The sequence below is a fragment of the Gigantopelta aegis genome, chromosome 6 (assembly GCF_016097555.1).
Source record: "Gigantopelta aegis isolate Gae_Host chromosome 6, Gae_host_genome, whole genome shotgun sequence".
NCBI classification, from domain to species: Eukaryota; Metazoa; Mollusca; class Gastropoda; order Neomphalida; family Peltospiridae; genus Gigantopelta; species Gigantopelta aegis.
Genome location: NC_054704.1, coordinates 22,295,808 through 22,312,435, shown reverse-complemented (window position 1 = coordinate 22,312,435; position 16,628 = coordinate 22,295,808). Strand labels below are relative to the sequence as shown.

General features: G+C 35.7%; 1 protein-coding gene across 1 annotated transcript; it reads right to left on the bottom strand.

Moving 5' to 3' along the window:
• Positions 1-3,420: 3,420 nt before the first annotated feature.
• Positions 3,421-12,312, bottom strand: LOC121375119 (small integral membrane protein 7-A-like). The gene is made up of 5 exons (XM_041502364.1): positions 12,179-12,312; positions 6,500-6,541; positions 5,895-5,947; positions 4,944-5,034; positions 3,421-3,802 (listed from the first exon to the last, which is right to left on the bottom strand). Exons 1-5 carry the CDS (start codon positions 12,202-12,204, stop codon positions 3,787-3,789), a joined length of 228 nt encoding a protein of 75 aa, XP_041358298.1. The 5' UTR covers positions 12,205-12,312; the 3' UTR covers positions 3,421-3,786.
• Between the last annotated feature and the right edge of the window lie 4,316 nt (positions 12,313-16,628).

Here is a 16,628-nt window from a genome sequence, read left to right as displayed (position 1 = left end):
CACTAAAATAGACTCGCCCGATATTTTTAGAATTTGTATGCTCCCAAATAACGTTATAAAAGGCAAAGTGTGATTGTCAATATTTAAATTATTATTTACAGACGAAATGTTACCTGGACATTGGGGACTACGCAGTGTTGTTAGTTTTAAATCACTGGCAGGATTCTGCAAGTAAGGCTTTGATTGGTGGACATGAGCTCCAACTGGCTGGTGTTAGATCCACATGTAATAGTGGAGCTAATTTTAATTAGATTGGCCCTGTCATGTCTGAATGATAGTATATTCATGAGACAAGTAGCGAGGTCCTTATAGTGAGCCATTCTGTCATCCATTAACTACAAGTGTTTCCATACCACTGGCACAATGAATGGGCTACCCCTCTCAGACGTCCATGTGGCATTAACTTCTTGTCACTATATTTCTACTGCCAGTAACAAGGGGATGTTCAATCTGTTGGGGTTTTTTTTGACCCTATAAGCCATTCTTCCCCAATTTGAGCACACGATCAATGTGATTAAAATAGACTGCAGTGATATATAACCAGATGAGCCGATTTTCGCTGGAGCACACAAAGAATGAACGCTTACGTCGAACGTGCTTCACAACAGTTACTTCTGACGAGCAAGTTACCCGGGACAGTCAAAAAGTTCGTAGAAAAAGGTACTGAAATTTATGACAAGACCAAATGTTTCTATATCGTTTTTCAACATAATCATCATTGACCTCTGTGGATTTGTCCTACAGGTAATTATAGTACCATTAAGCTATTTATGCCAGCAAAACATAACTTTTTTGGCTAGTCATATACCATCATTTTTACAGTCTTCAGACGTTCATTATCTTCAAAATGAGTACCACGAAAGGAGGCGTCCATATTCCGGAATAGATAATATCACCAACCATACACTTGTTTATTTTCGTCGTATTTTTACCTTCCTTGCGAGAGAAAGATGATGGTTCTTCGTTTCAATCTGGTCAAACATACAGACAAGACGAGTTGTGTTACTGATTGAGTTGTAGTAAAAGCTTTCAGAAAACCTCAGACGTATGATGAAGTAGCATTGAAGAACCATTTCTACAAATGTTTTGATTGTCCCTCATTATTATTTCAACTACATTTGATTAAGCAAGCCCAAACATCAGATTAAATACAAATTAAATACCAATAAAAGTAGTATAGACCAAGTTGACTAAGTATACAAACAAAACAGTTTAAAAGTAAATACCAATATATTTATTCCACATCTTTACTATTTACAAATGTACAAGAATAAATAGTGAAATACAGGTGCTATGTATAAAGACAAATGTATTGAAAATACCCACATATTAACTGGTATATGAACGTGATGTCAAATGAGATATGTTTACGTCATGAGTTTTAAGTCTTATGAGCCAGTTTGATATGAAATTATACATTCTGGTTTAATAAATAGGTACAAGAAACATACATTGGTAGCAAAATGGGATTATAGCTTTCACTTTCCCTTGTACAATAAAATTCCACACCCATCCTTCACCGATGATCCCGATCCCTCAACCACCCCCCACCCCCAGATTTTGACACAGGTACATACTAATTGAGATTATTATATTTAACATGACAATAGTATCAAACAAGTGGGTTTGCTTTTTTTAACAGTGACATATGAACATTACAATCACCATTTATGTCCCCCACCCAACTCCCAAATCCTACCCACATCCGAGAAAAATGTTACAGCCTCAGATATTACACCTTAAGATGAACACACTTTCTGTGATAGTAGGCCTAACTTGTAAGCAAAACAGTTCTAACTGTATGACAATATAATAATAATGCATCTACCCCATCTGTTAAAAGAAGTTGTGAAATCAATGATTCTTCATTATAGTTTGTATTGAATTACATTTTTTTAAGTATTATAATACAGATCTGCTTCTTTGGCACTTTCTTGGAGGGAAAATACAAGCTAACATTTTTTGGATTATCATGATTGAGTTACTCTTAACAAAAAATGCTCTAGTCCAACCTGTTATAAAGAAAACCATGTTTAACCAAGCTACTCTCGGCATACTAAGAAAGAAATGTTTTATTTAACGACGCACTCAACACATTTTATTTACGGACATATGGCGTCAGACATATGGTTAAGGACCACACAGATTTTGAGAGGAAACCCGCTGTCACCACTACATGGGCTATTTTTTCCGATTAGCAGCAAGGGATCTTTCATTTGCCCTTCCCACAGGCAGAATAGCACAAAACATGGCCTTTGTTGAACCAGTTATGGATCATTGGTCGGTGCAAGTGGTTTACACCTACCCATTGAGCCTTGCGGAGCACTCACTCAGGATTTGGAGTCGGTGTCTGGATTAAAAATCCCATGCCTCGACTGGGATCCGAACCCAGTACCTACTAGCCTGTAGACCGATGGCCTAACCACGATGCCACCGAGACCAATCTCGGCACACTAATTCAAAAAAATATATGTAGCTACCTCGAAATTTTTCGATGGACCGTTTAAAATTGCCCCTAATTTCCTTCATTAAAAACTGAGCACATTTTCCATTTGGCATTAATCCTACGGGACATTCCCAAAAACACCCTCTGCCTGTTACTGGCTGCAGTTGGACTGCTGGTGCTCTCTTGCACCAGTGCAGGTGGTCCCCCCCCCCCCTCCCCCTTTCCTGTCTTGGACAGAGGAGCCGGTCAAAAGCTGCACCTGTGCCCAGGACAGGTTTGCGCTACAACAGCTTGTTCTGAATGTGCACATTAAACACTGACCTGACCTGACCTGACCTGACCTGACCTAACCAAGTGCTATATTTAGACATACTATTTATTTTACATTGTTTTAAAACGTATTTAACAAGTGAAAGCAGGTTTAATAATCTTTTAAACTACAAGTTGTAAGATAAATGGTATCTGACAGACACAAATATAGTATTCTGTTTCTTACCCATCTTCAAAACAAAAAGGTTTAAATAAATTAAAACATCTTGTCCAAGTAAAATGTATTTACAGTGCTTGCAGTTAACTTATGTGTCACAGATCATTTTCAGGTTAACTTATATGTCAAAGAGTAATCAATTTCAACTGTACTTATTTCTTTTGATATACCAATGAAATGAGCACAACTGAAATCGATCATCATCTATGATCAGCCAGTCATATGTCTTTAATCGATAACACGTGTGTGATATTACCAAAAATTTGCCATGTTCTAACTGATGGGACTGTAAGAAATAAATATAAAGTAAACTTGTTCATAGATTTTTGTTCATTTAGGTGAACAATAAATAAGACATTCACACTAGCATAAAACCTTCCAGGTAATAAATATGTCAATTGATTCAAGTGGTAGCGATACATTAAAAAATAAACTAGAACGTTAAATGAAAAATCATTACCTACAATGACTAAGCCAACCAAGGATATTTAGAATTCAAGTAGTTATTGGCAAATCAATTAGCATAAAACTATAACTATACTTGTACAAGAAAAGTTTTGTTTACACATTTTGTGATGTTACATTTTAATTTTTATCAATTTTTTTAAATTTAATTTCTACAATATAAACTGAGAATCGTGCTGCCCGTTATTTTACCCCATGTAAGCTGAAACTCACAACCAGAGATTTTCATAAAGGGAAATAACCCAGAATAGGGGAATTATCATGCTTTACTTCTTGTCCATTCAGGTCAAAACATGTAAATATAGCCGATGTGCCACAGTGTAAGTATTTTCTCTTGTAGGTAACATCATTTTAACTGACAGGTTGGAATTCTCCTTCATCTCGGGGCTCAGTGACTGAAAAACCTGAAAAGAATAAAACAAATCTCAGTCAGTGCCTTCAAATAAATACACCTGTTTATACATCTAGTTCAGTGAGATTTTGAAAAATATTAAAAATAAATCTCAATCAGTACCTTCAAATAAATAAAAAGTTTGTTTTGTTTAACAAAACCACTAGAGCATACTGATTTATTACTCATCGGCTATTGGATGTCAAACATTTGGTAATTTTGACATATAGTTTTAGAGAGGAAAGCCGCTACATTTTTCCATTAGTAGCAAGGTATCTTTTATATGCACCATTCCATACCATGGCCATAGATGCACTAGTTGTGGTGCACTGGCGGGAGCAAGAAATAGCCCAATGGGTGCACCAACAGGGATCGATCCCAAGCTGACCACGCATCAAGCAAATGCTTTACAACTGGGCTGACGCTTCAAATAAACAAATACAATGTTTAATTTTATCACTATTTATCATGAGAATTTGACGGGAAAATAAAGCAGTGACAATAAAATTATTTATTATAAAAAACATTAATCACTAAGTCAGCCATCTCAATGGACAATATACAATGAAAACAGAATATTTTTGTAGTGTCTTCAAAGTACAGGGTTGCTGTAAGTTTTTACGAACTGAGACAGGAATAGTTTTTGAAAACATTGAATTTCTGAATTCCAGATAAATCCAGAGATTTTTGTCTCTGGAAATAAGACATGTAACCAATGAAAAAAAGCATAAAAGTATCCCGAATCTGGCAACATTTTTAGGAACATGCAATTTAATTTTTTTTATCTTTAGTAGTGCAGTAGAATTTCATTGGGTTGAACTTGGAAGGGTTGAATACACTGCAATGCTCGAACCGAAAACAAAGTCCCGAGTTATACTTACAAGTTGTTGACCGAATGGTTAAGTCAAACTACTTGATGGGTCCATCACTTTCTTGAGCACCGATTGGGTTCGAGCCAACGAGATTCAATTGTATATATTTTTTTTTTATGAGTATTAAACTCTCTTTTTTACTTACTATGATGTTACATGTAACATGGGTTTTGGATTAACTGAAGTTACATAACCCAGACATTTGAAATTGGCGGCCCCCAAATATTACTGTTATGTACAATGACATAAAACTTGTAATTTGATACTTCATTGTCTACTTACACCAACATAAGAAACATCACCAGAATATTCCACAAAGCAATGAATATTCTCAAATGTCTCAGACTCAGCAGAAATTCACGAATCTTGTCACCTAAAATAAAAAAAGGAAAATTTGAAGAACCAAATAACACTGAATACAATGTGAACTGTCTAAATGGATTTCAAGAGAATAACTATGTCCAGCAATATATGGCAGTTCACACAATTTGTGTTGCTGATACAAAGCACAACAGAATTACTGCTGCAGATACATTTTAATTATTTGTAAACATTAATACTGTTTATGGCATTTATAAAACAGTGTAGCTGACTTAAATGTATATTTATTTGCTTGACTACACCCTCCCTCCCTCTACACACACACACAGAGAGAGAGAGAGAGAGCGAGAGAGAGAGAGGAGAGAGAGCGAGAGAGAGAGAGAGAGAGAGAGAGAGAACAAGGTAAAAGTTTGTTTTGTTTAATGACATCACTAGAGAACATCGATTTATTATAATTGGCTAATGGATGTCAAGCATTTGGTAATGTTGACAGATAATAGTCTTAGAGAGGAAAGTTGTAACATTTTTCTATTAGTAGCAAGGGGTCTTTTATATGCATCATATCACAGACAGGATAGTACGTACCACGGCCTTTGAAATAGCCCAATGGACCACTAATGGGATTTCATCCTAGATCAACTGCGCATCAGGCAAGCGCTTTACCACTGGAATACATCCCGCCACAGAGAAAGGAGAGACAGAGAGAGAGAGAGAGAGAGAGAGAGAGAGAGAGAGAGAGAGAGAGAGAGAGAGAGAGAGAGAGAGAGAGAGAGAGAGAGAGAGAGAGAGAGAGAGAGAGAGAGAGAGAGAGAGAGAGATGAAGAGAAAGAGAGAGAGAGAGAGAGATGAAGAGAAAGAGAGAGATGGAGAAATGGAGAGAATGAGAGAGATGGAGAGAAAGGTATTCCATACCTGTTGTTGGCTCTCCAACTATACCAAATGAACCATCTTCAACAGATTTTTTACTGAAAGCATATGAGCAATCATATTAATTAATATTTTAGATACATATAATGAATTAATTAGAGATGCATGCATGATAAAACCGTAATAACAACTCTACATCTTGATAGTTCTGCTTATGTACCAAACGAACTATGCTCTTTCATTTGTCTACTGCAAATATGTACAACATTAATTAACTTTGTACACGCTTGCATGATTATAGAATAATATTATTAAAATATTTATTGCTGGTACTGCTGGCGTACGGAATGAACTTCCAACAGTGATGTCGTTTTTTCAACAAGAATGCAATAATCACAATTAACAAAATAGTTCTTGCGCAACAGGATTAATTGGATTAGAAATATGCAAGTAAGCATGCAATCACATGCCTTGTGTGTTAAGGCAACAAATCACCTACTGCCACCATCACCCACATGAAATTAATTGTAGGGTTGCTAACAACAAACCACCTTGATAAAAGTAATGCACACCTTCTGAACCTTGAAAGTTGAATTGTTACATACATGTATACATAACACTAAAATACTTCAATAATGTGTTTTACTTACAGTTTGAAATTCAGGACCGCCCCTGCATTGACAAGAAGGGTCCTGAAAGAACAAAACAATTATTTAAAAACCTTCAAACTGCTGATCACTCAGTCTTGTTCCCCTCTTGTTCACTTGAGCCAATGCTGAGTACCAAGTACTCAATGAAAAACAACTGATAAATGACCAAACATGAATACTAAAATACAGGTGCCTACATACATAAGGAATTTATCCAGGCATTATGTGGGTTCAAAGATAGGCTCCTTCCCAAAAGGAAATGGCACTAAAAACTCCCAATTTCTATGCCAAAAATTCCCAATATACATATATAGCATATATGTCTGTTTACTACATCATTCAGTGGCCTGAAAAAATATCCTAAGTCTGATCTATGCGCACTAATTTTCCCATTCCATGAGACATGAGACCGTGGCAAAACGTCCTGAATAAATCTCTATACGTGTATGACAACTCATTCCTTCAAAACTATTCTGTAACAAACGTATAGAAATGTTAAAACCAGGGCTCTAATTTAACAGTGGCCATACAGCAATTTGCTGCAATGCCAGTTATATATGTGCTCCAATGCCTTAAAAATGACCCGCCAGAAAAACTGCATCCTGGGATAGCACGGGTGTGCAATCGGACATCCGGTGTTCTCTTGTCTATGCAATCACTATTACAATACATGTATGTTGTTATGATTATTGTTTTTTCTCAATATGACTATTACAGATCATAAAATATGACTTGTAAACTTAATTATTTGAAATAAATATTTAGGACAGATACTTTCAAGAGCTTAGGCAAGAAGCAATATTTAATTGAACACAAAGTTATGTGTTATCAGAGTAATTCTTTGCTGAGAGTTTCTCTTCCAGGTTCAGTTTAAGCATCTAATTTGTGTAAAGCTTATTCGTAATATTAGTTTGACCAATTATTTATCACTACAGCAGAAAACAGAAATAAAGTAGATTTTGTAAACTTATAAATGTATTTAAAGTTATCAATAATGAGTTTTCAATAGGCTGTTATCCATATTCCACCACTGTCACAAGACTAAAGAGTTTTTAAGGAGGTACAAATAGGGGTGGGTCCGGTTGGAAGACATTTAAAAATTAATAACTTTGGTTTACGTCATTGTAGATAAAAAAAAGAATAGTGCAGTTATGTTCGAGATTAATTAATTAGCCTAGCAACACCACACACACACACTAAAAAAAAAGGTTTCAAAAGTTACTACTAATAAAATAACTTTACTGGTACATAAAATTTAAAAAATAAACAATCTTAAACAAAACCCTTCTATTTTCAATAATTCTCGCAAGCTCTGCTCTTATTCTCACAAGCTCTGCTCTTATTCCACAGCCAATTTCAAAACCAAGACAATCACAAATGTTTTTAAAATTACTGCACATAAAATATTTTCATTACATTCCATTTGTATATTACCATATTGTCGGATGTTCATGTATTTCATGTTTTTATTACCCAGTACTCTGAATAGTCACTTTTAGACCAGTATGTCCTGAATCCGCCAAACTAGGAAATAAATAAATAAACAAATCAATATTATTACAGTGAAACCTGTCTAAACTGGACCTTGAACATACAGAAATTCTGTCAAAATCGAAAAAATGTCATGGTCCACAATTTTCTCTTATTTAAACCATGTATTAAAAACCTGACAAAACCGGAACCTGTCCATTTCGGAAGCTGAATTGATTACAGATTACATAAATGTAAAATCCTTAATTAATTAATTAACCTGAACAAACTGGTGTAGTGTATACACATGAAGAGTCAACTTTACAAAAACATGACTACCACTACCAGAAAACAATGCTGACTGGATTTTGACCGGTATTGGGTGTGCTGTGGTTAAGACATCGGACATAAGGCTGGTAGGTACCGGGTTCGCAACCCGGTACTGGCACAACCCAGAGCGAGTTTTAATGACTTAATGGGTAGGTGTAAGACCACTACACCCTCTTCTCTCTCACTAACTACTAACAACTAACCAAATGTCCTGGACAGACATCCCAGATAGCTGAGGTGTGTGTCCAGGACAACATGCTTAAACCTTAATTGGATAGAAGCATGAAAATAACTTGAAATGAATAAATGACTGGATTTTAAGCCGTGATGCATCCAGTGTTACGTCACGGGTCACTGATTTTTGTGGTCTAAGCTCAGCAGATAGCTAGGGTAATTAATGCTGCATTGTTTTCATTTGTACTGGCTGGAGCAGTGCTAATTCTTTTCATCTTCAGCTACTCACACATTAGGGTTTCCACCTTTGATTTTTGGTCCATGCGCTTTGATAATGAAATACTGACACAGAGTAAAATACTAGAAACAACTAAATTTAGAGTAAAATACACACATGACAATTTGTGTTTTATACACTAAATACAAAAAGAAAATTTTATCTCTTCTGCAACAGAAACGAGAAATACACACACTGAATTTTGCTAAGAAAGAACGAGCATGTCTCAACCACCACAAGCTAAACATAGCTGCGTGTGGAATTATCTGTCACGTTGCAACCTTAATTGTGGTAAAAAATAAATTACACTGAAATTTATTGTGGTTTTTATTTATGTTTTCAGAAATAAGAAAGATACATAACAAAACTGGGATGTAGCGACATTATTAGTCCGACAGTGACATTCATTTGGCAATTCTCGGACTTGTCATATACACTTACGAATTTGATGCCGATATCAAGGGAAATAATTCTGTATTCTAAACACCGGATCCTGTCTAAACTAGATAAATATTAGGTGCCCAACATGATCCGGTTTAGACAGGTTTGACTGTAATAATAAATCTAAAATAATTACACAAATAATGTAGGCTACATGTTAAATACATGTATTAAGCCTATATTAATTAAAATTGTAGCATTTCAAGCTGATATAGAATCAACCTAATTAATGACACATTAACCCCTCAAAAGTTGAGATCGATTACCAGGGCTCGAAACGGCCTGTGGCCAGGTCGCCAAATGCGACCAAAGTTCCGTTTGGGCGACTTAAATAATTTTTTTTAAAATGGCGTTAGTTGCCTAAATATTATTTAGGCAATCTTTTCTCTGTAATATATGAGCCACTATTAACATTTGTATGACATTTTGGTTCGCAAAACTGAACGTATTGGCTTACCATAATTTATCAACATTCATTTAAATTATAAACATGGAAGTTGTAGACCAAATGCAATTAGGTATAGTTTTTATAAAACAAAGAAATTCTGATCCAGTTCGTAACAATTCGGAACATCTCGGCCGAATACGCTATCAGATCCGAACATTCTCAAATGCTGTTTTAGTTTTTGTCATCTGCTTCGTTGTGTTCCGATTTCTGTTGGGGGTTTTTAAAATCTCGTTTTAATTAGGGCTTTTAATTGGCCAGTTAATTTAGTGCCTATTGAACTGACTAATAAAATGAATTGTTACCATTTATGAGTAAAATTACGATCATGATGTCCTCTGCTGGATGAAATTATCTTAAACACAGCAAGAAGCAAAGCAAAAAAGCAACCATGTCAAGGAAGTTTACTTTGTTTTTCAGTCCGGTCTAGCGCAAATGAAATTAGGTTCTGTTAGGATAAGGAGAACGTTACCCCCACTTCGTTTGTATCTATTTCTTAGAAATACTTATATAAACACTGAACACATGCATGAACAACACTTCGATAACACATGAACAACAATTATGTAGCACAGTTTGTTGTACATTATTTTGTTTGTATTATATGTGAGCTATAACCCTGGAAAATAAGTCAACCCATGCAATTATGCGTTGATGATGTAAACAAAACAAAACATTATTAAAATTTTGTAACATTTTACAAAATAAGTAAATAATTTGCTCAAGTCAGTGTTTTCTTTTAATTTTTCATTTCAATATCATGTTTGTTGGTATGTTTGCTATGTAGAAATGGTTCTTCAAATCAATATTATTTTATTGAAGTACATTTCATATGCTTACTTAAATATTTCACTTAAAACCTGAAATTTTAATATTTCGTGTTTGGGCTACCTAAAGCAAGTTTGGGCCACTGGAAATGAAATTTTAGAAATGGATTACTTACATGAAGTTACAACTTTACAAATTATAATTTTAATTGACAAAATTCAATCTAGTTCCCCAATGATGTCATGAAATGGTCAAAATCATATTATAAATTACTTTTACTAGCACACCAACTTGTGAAAAAAAAGACAAATGTAAAATGTAATTTTTCATTCAATTAAATCTTACTTCTAGCCTGAAACATTCATAATATGAGGCCTTAATATTTAATTAAAATCATTCAGTGGTTTAAAGTAATATTTGTGATCCGTCATACCAATAGTTGCTGTAGTGAAAAAAGGTAATGTTCAAAACAACACATTTTAATATGGATTAGTGATGTGCGACCTATGAAATTTGGCTTCAGTTTCAATTTCAGGTTTTTGTTTTTACAAAAGAGTTCAGTTTCGATTTTGGTTTTTCATTGACATTTTAATGAAATTCTGTCTGGCAATAAAAAAACTTTGCAAAGCTCAAAAAGAACAGTTTATAGAACAATCATGTTCCAGACTTGTGGGTCCATTAAAAAAAATATTACTAGTTAGCTGGCTTAGTAAATATAAAAATATACAATTAGCCTATAGATATTATCAATATTATTTTGTAAAAAAATTTCATATATATATTTTAATAAACTATAGCCAGCATGTTTTTATTTTGCAACTAAATAGGGGGGAGTAGTTTCCGATTGCAATGTTCACAGTGAATCCATTTTTTTTTTCCACTAAAATATCCAATTAAAAAAATCCACTGGAATTTGGAAATACCTTGGCTGAAATACAGGTACAAATCATGGGTTCAAACAAATAATAAACAGGACGACTTTTGTAGAAGACATACACCCATAAAAAAACATCACTGGATGCAATGCAGTAAAATTGACATTATGTTCACAGACAAACAGGGTTTTCCAAAATCTGCATGGTTTTTGCCAAGTTAAAATAACGACAAGTTTGCATTGCAGACCAACATCACTTAACACAAAAATATGAGTCATTCGGCAGGTTAGTGCCAAAAGTGGATTTGGATTTTGGTATGGACTCGCCTAGGATTTCCACACCCACACATTTCAGATGAGAAGGGCTAAAATAGGCAAATTTGGAAAACCGGTTACGGTTTTAATTTTTTTCTTCTATAACCGAAATTGAACAGATTCCACGGTTAACTGCACATCACCAAGAGATATGCATAAATGATAGAACAAGATGTCAGACTGCCAAGCTTGGTCACCTGGCGGATTAAACTGTGAATGTGTTATTTTGCATGTTACTAATTCAAGTAATTGGTCATCATATTCATATTGAAAGGGGACTGCTGAAAGTCGTTTTACATGACAGTCACACGGTTTACAATTCTTTATTTTGAATACATGTTTGCTGTTGTGTTATATTAAAACACTGACTTGGTGCCCTGCTTTCTGGCTGTAATCCCCTCGTAACGTAACCTGAAAAACTGGTGGGGTGGGACCGTAGAAGTTAAGAGCTGGCATTAAGGGAGGAGGGAGGCAACAACTTAGAAAGTGTTTGAACTGTTTCTGATTTGAAACACAAAACAATATAAAACATCACTAAAAATAGTGTTTCATTATTAAAAGTAAAACGAAAGTACTATCACGTACCCAAAAAGAATTAAATCAGATATCATAACTGTAGAATATTTGCATAACTAATATCAATAACAAAAAAATGACACTTTTCTATCCAAATGCATTTGGCCACGGTTTCAGGAAATACAATTCTGCCACCTGTTAGGGGAAATAACTCCAATTCGGCCTTATGGGTACACTAATGTACCAAAGGTTTCTCAGTTTATCATTGACGACTTATTCATTTCATTTGAGGTTATTTTAGTGCTTATATCCAATTAAGATTCAATCACGCTGTCCTGGGAACACACCTGAGCTGTCTGACCAGGACAGAGAATTGGTGGTTAGTGAAAGAGAAATCGGTGTAGTGGTCTAACACGTCTCCAATGAGTCGTTAAAACTCGCTCTGGGTGGGAGCTGACCAGTAGGTCTACCGGGATGTGAAACCATTAACTACCAGCCTTACATCCAATAGCTTAACCACTACATCACCGAGGCCGGCATCGACGGACTTGAGCATCTGCACTTGAAGACATCTAGGGGCGGCACGGGGGAGGGGGGGGGGGTGCAAAAAACCGGCGGCGGCCCCGTCTGTTCAGTTGCATTCTATAGTCCGTCCCATTAGTCTACTAAAATGTTTTGGGGTTTTTTGTAAACAATTTCAGTTTGGTTTTACGTAAGAAGAAAAGTAAACGTGTTTTGGAAATAACAACGAAATAATATTTGTGTGTGCAATTTACAAATCAATCGGCTCGGAAATAAATAACTTGTAGTAAATTACATAGTATGAAAAAAAAATGCGATCCCTGTGGGACGGACTATAAGTTGTTAGTCTACTCGCCCCAAAAACGTTACCAATTCGTCCCAGTGTTTGGTCAACAACCACAATACCATTTAATTTACTGTCCACAATTGTGAAGATATACTATAGTGGACGTCTACGTATACTTTAGTGTGTTCGCTATCACGACCACTTGTGGTGTGGGTCTTATAGCCTGGTTGCAAAAACAAATTTGCGGGAAAAAAGTAAAGGAAAATAGTTTTTCAGTTTTCTGAATCAATACATCCCATAGTGTCTCAGAAAAAAATCTCTATATCTGGGGCTTGGGGAATTATTTTTTCAGCTCTTTGCAATTGGGGCTTCAAAACCTATCTTCGATTCACCGATATATGGGATAGGGATAACATATTTACGGTTTTGGTCACTTTTAGGTTTTTTTATGTCAATAAAAATTGGCAAGAAGTTACCAAAATAATTACGCTTTACTGTTGTCTATGGAAGGATCCATGATGGTTACAATTTTGGTGAGAAAGTAAAGTTTGTTTTATTTAACGACGCCACTAGAGCACATTGATTTTTTATCTTATCATCGGCTATTGGACGTCAAACATATGGTCATTCTGTCACTGTTTTTTTTAGAGGAAACCCGCTGTCGCCACATAGGTTACTCTTTTACGACAGGCAGCAAGGGATCTTTTATTTGCGCTTCCCACAGGCAGGATAGCACAAACCATGGCCTTTGTTGAATCAGTTATGGATCACTGGTCGGTGCAAGTGGTTTACACCTACCCATTGAGCCTTGCAGAACATTCACTCAAGGTTTGGAATCGGTATCTGGATTAAAAATCCCATGTTTTGACTCGGATCCGAACCCAGTACCTACCAGCCTGTAGACCGATGGCCTAACCACGACGCCACCGAGGCCGGTAATTTTGGAGGGAAAAACAAAAATATTGTTTGGTGGTCAGCTCAAGTGATTCTAACTCATCAAAAGCAACTGAAACAAATTGTAGTGAAGTTTTATTTATCTCTATTACAAATACTAATACTAATGATTTGGTCTGAATTTGTTAGGTAATTACCGGCAGATCTGTGGTGACATGGGTTCGAATCCTGAAAACGACAATAAACGTTCATGACATAAAAAGACTACAAGTGACGGAAACCGTAAGTTGTTTGTTATCCCTTCCCCGTATTTCGGTGAATCTAAGAAAGGTTTTAAAGCCCTAATTTCAAAGTGCTGTAAAAAAAAAAAAAAAAATCCCCAAGCCCCAGACATAACGCTATGGGGTGTACTGATTCAGAAAAATATAGAATTCATTTTTCTTTACTTTTTTCCCACAGTCAGTTCATTTTTAAATTATACAACTAGACTGTTATTAAAACTGGTCTTAATATCTGTATGGTCCTTCATCGGATCACTGATAACAGTCCTATATTACCCCAGATTGCCTTGAAGTTGGGTACCCAATTTTGAAGGTTAGCATGATGACTTTTAATAAAGTAGATACTGAGATTAAATTTAAAATATAATTTCTAACATCAAATTACTGAAAGCTGTAATAATAAAATGGTATAAACTTGGAACATAATAATAAGTGGAATTGGCGCGAGCTCACCAAACACTGGGGCAAGATGGTGATATTTTGGAGTCGAGTTAACAAAACAATGTGGGGCGAGTTGGTTTTGGGGCGAGCTGGTTTTGGGGCGAATTGATTTAATTGTTTCCGTCATCTGTTTTGAGAACTCTGCAAGAACAGCAGCCTCATCGTCCTCTACAATACAGTTAGGATGCAGAAGAGGCTGAGGCGTCTATATAAAATAACATTAATCACTCTAGAACAAGCTACAGCAGCTTGTTCTGAATGTGCACGTAAAATCTTGACCGGACTCTAGACGCCTACATACTTGGAACTACGAGATGACTGTTGGTGACAACGGATGGATGGCGCCTTAACTTAAACAAACTTGGATCCCAGTAACTGCGCATCATCCAGATCAATGATGTTGGTGATTGTGTTTGGGGGGGGGGGGGGGACCAGTGGCGTAGTCGGCGGGTGGATGCGAGGGCCACCCCCCACCCCATTAAACTTTAAAAACCCCCAACTGTATTGAATTTTGTAAAATAATACATGCATACACAATCTAATTAAAATTAGCTTCACTATTACATGTGGATCTAAAGACAGCCAGTTGGAGCTCATGTCCACCAATCAAAACCTTACTTGCAGAATCCTGCCAGTGATTTAAAAATAATTTGAAAACATTCCGAATTATCCTGAGGGTATACGACATGTTTCGTGTGAATTACGAATGCCTTAAAACATGTTTTATTTTATAAAATAAATAATTTGTAATGTAAAACTGAAGACTGATTTAGTTATTTTTTTTTTATAAATAAATAAATAATTTTTAATGTAAAATTGAAGACTGATAACCCACCCCGTACGTATTGGTATGGTTCGCTGTACTGCGGCCACTAAAATAGACTCGCCCGATATTTTTAGAATTTGTATGCTCCCAAATAACGTTATAAAAGGCAAAGTGTGATTGGTCAATATTTAAATTATTATTTACAGACGAAATGTTACCTGGACATTGGGGACTACGCAGTGTTGTTAGTTTTAAATCACTGGCAGGATTCTGCAAGTAAGGTTTTGATTGGTGGACATGAGCTCCAACTGGCTGTCTTTAGATCCTCATGTAATAGTGGAGCTAATTTTAATTAGATTGATGCATACATAGTGTGGGTTGCCCCCCCCCCCCCCCACGAGGGAAACTATAAATGAAAAATAATAACATAATAATTGGGGTTTTTTAATTTCTACATCTTTATATGTAGAATTTATTCATCATGAGAAAGGGTGTAAAACCAGTCTCCAACAAATAACATGTAATCCAAAAAATACACATTAAAATGAAAAAAAAAACCCAGTAAGTACTCAAAGAAATATAGCAAATCTGTTCGTCTACCATTCGAATGATTATGTCACGACCAAAGGCTTATATTTTGATGAACAGGCCAGTGTACATACAACATACTCAACATCCATAAAGTCTGTTTTAATAATTTCAACTGTCTTGTATTTCTGAAATGTGGAATAATACTATTCTGTTAAATTTGAATTTAAAACATATTGGATATACAGCAGGCTTTCTGCCAGAGGGTAAAACGGATATGGTGCCATACCCAAATGTTTTTGCAGATTTTATTTTTTAATTTCTTTTGCAAATTATTTACTGTTATCATTAATGTATGACTTTCTTAATCCTAACCCTAAACTTAATCTATTTTCTTTCTGGGGGAGGCCCCCCCCCCCCCCCCCCCCCCCACCCCGAACCTTTTCACTATGGTTGCATTCTATTCTATAGCGCCATACTCAAAAATGTCTTTCTGGCAGAAACAATGTACAAGTATACGAAATAAACTGTAGAATTACTAAAAGTTATACACTCCAACAGTCTGTAGCGCATTTTAATTTTAGGGCCAGATACGGGTGTGGTCCGGGCTAGATGAACCTGATTTTGTGGCACCAATGTCACTTCGAACGCTTACACACTTAATTAGTATCTATGAATAGGTATTCCTCAAGTTCTTCACCATTCATTCGCGACTGTGTACAATGTAAGCGGTCACTGTTTTGAACAAGGTGAAGTCAAGTTGATCAAAGCGAAGTTGTGGGATGGGATGGGATGGGAACT

Bases quoted from the DNA above. Each gene is read 5' to 3' on its own strand.
- LOC121375119 (XM_041502364.1), bottom strand. From the start codon at position 12,204: ATGATATCTGATTTAATTCTTTTTGG. The intron at 5,948-6,499 runs GTAAGTAAAACA...ATATGCTTTCAG, and splicing joins GCGGTCCTGAATTTCAAACT to TAAAAAATCTGTTGAAGATG. The intron at 5,035-5,894 runs GTATGGAATACC...TTTTTATTTTAG, and splicing joins AGTTGGAGAGCCAACAACAG to GTGACAAGATTCGTGAATTT.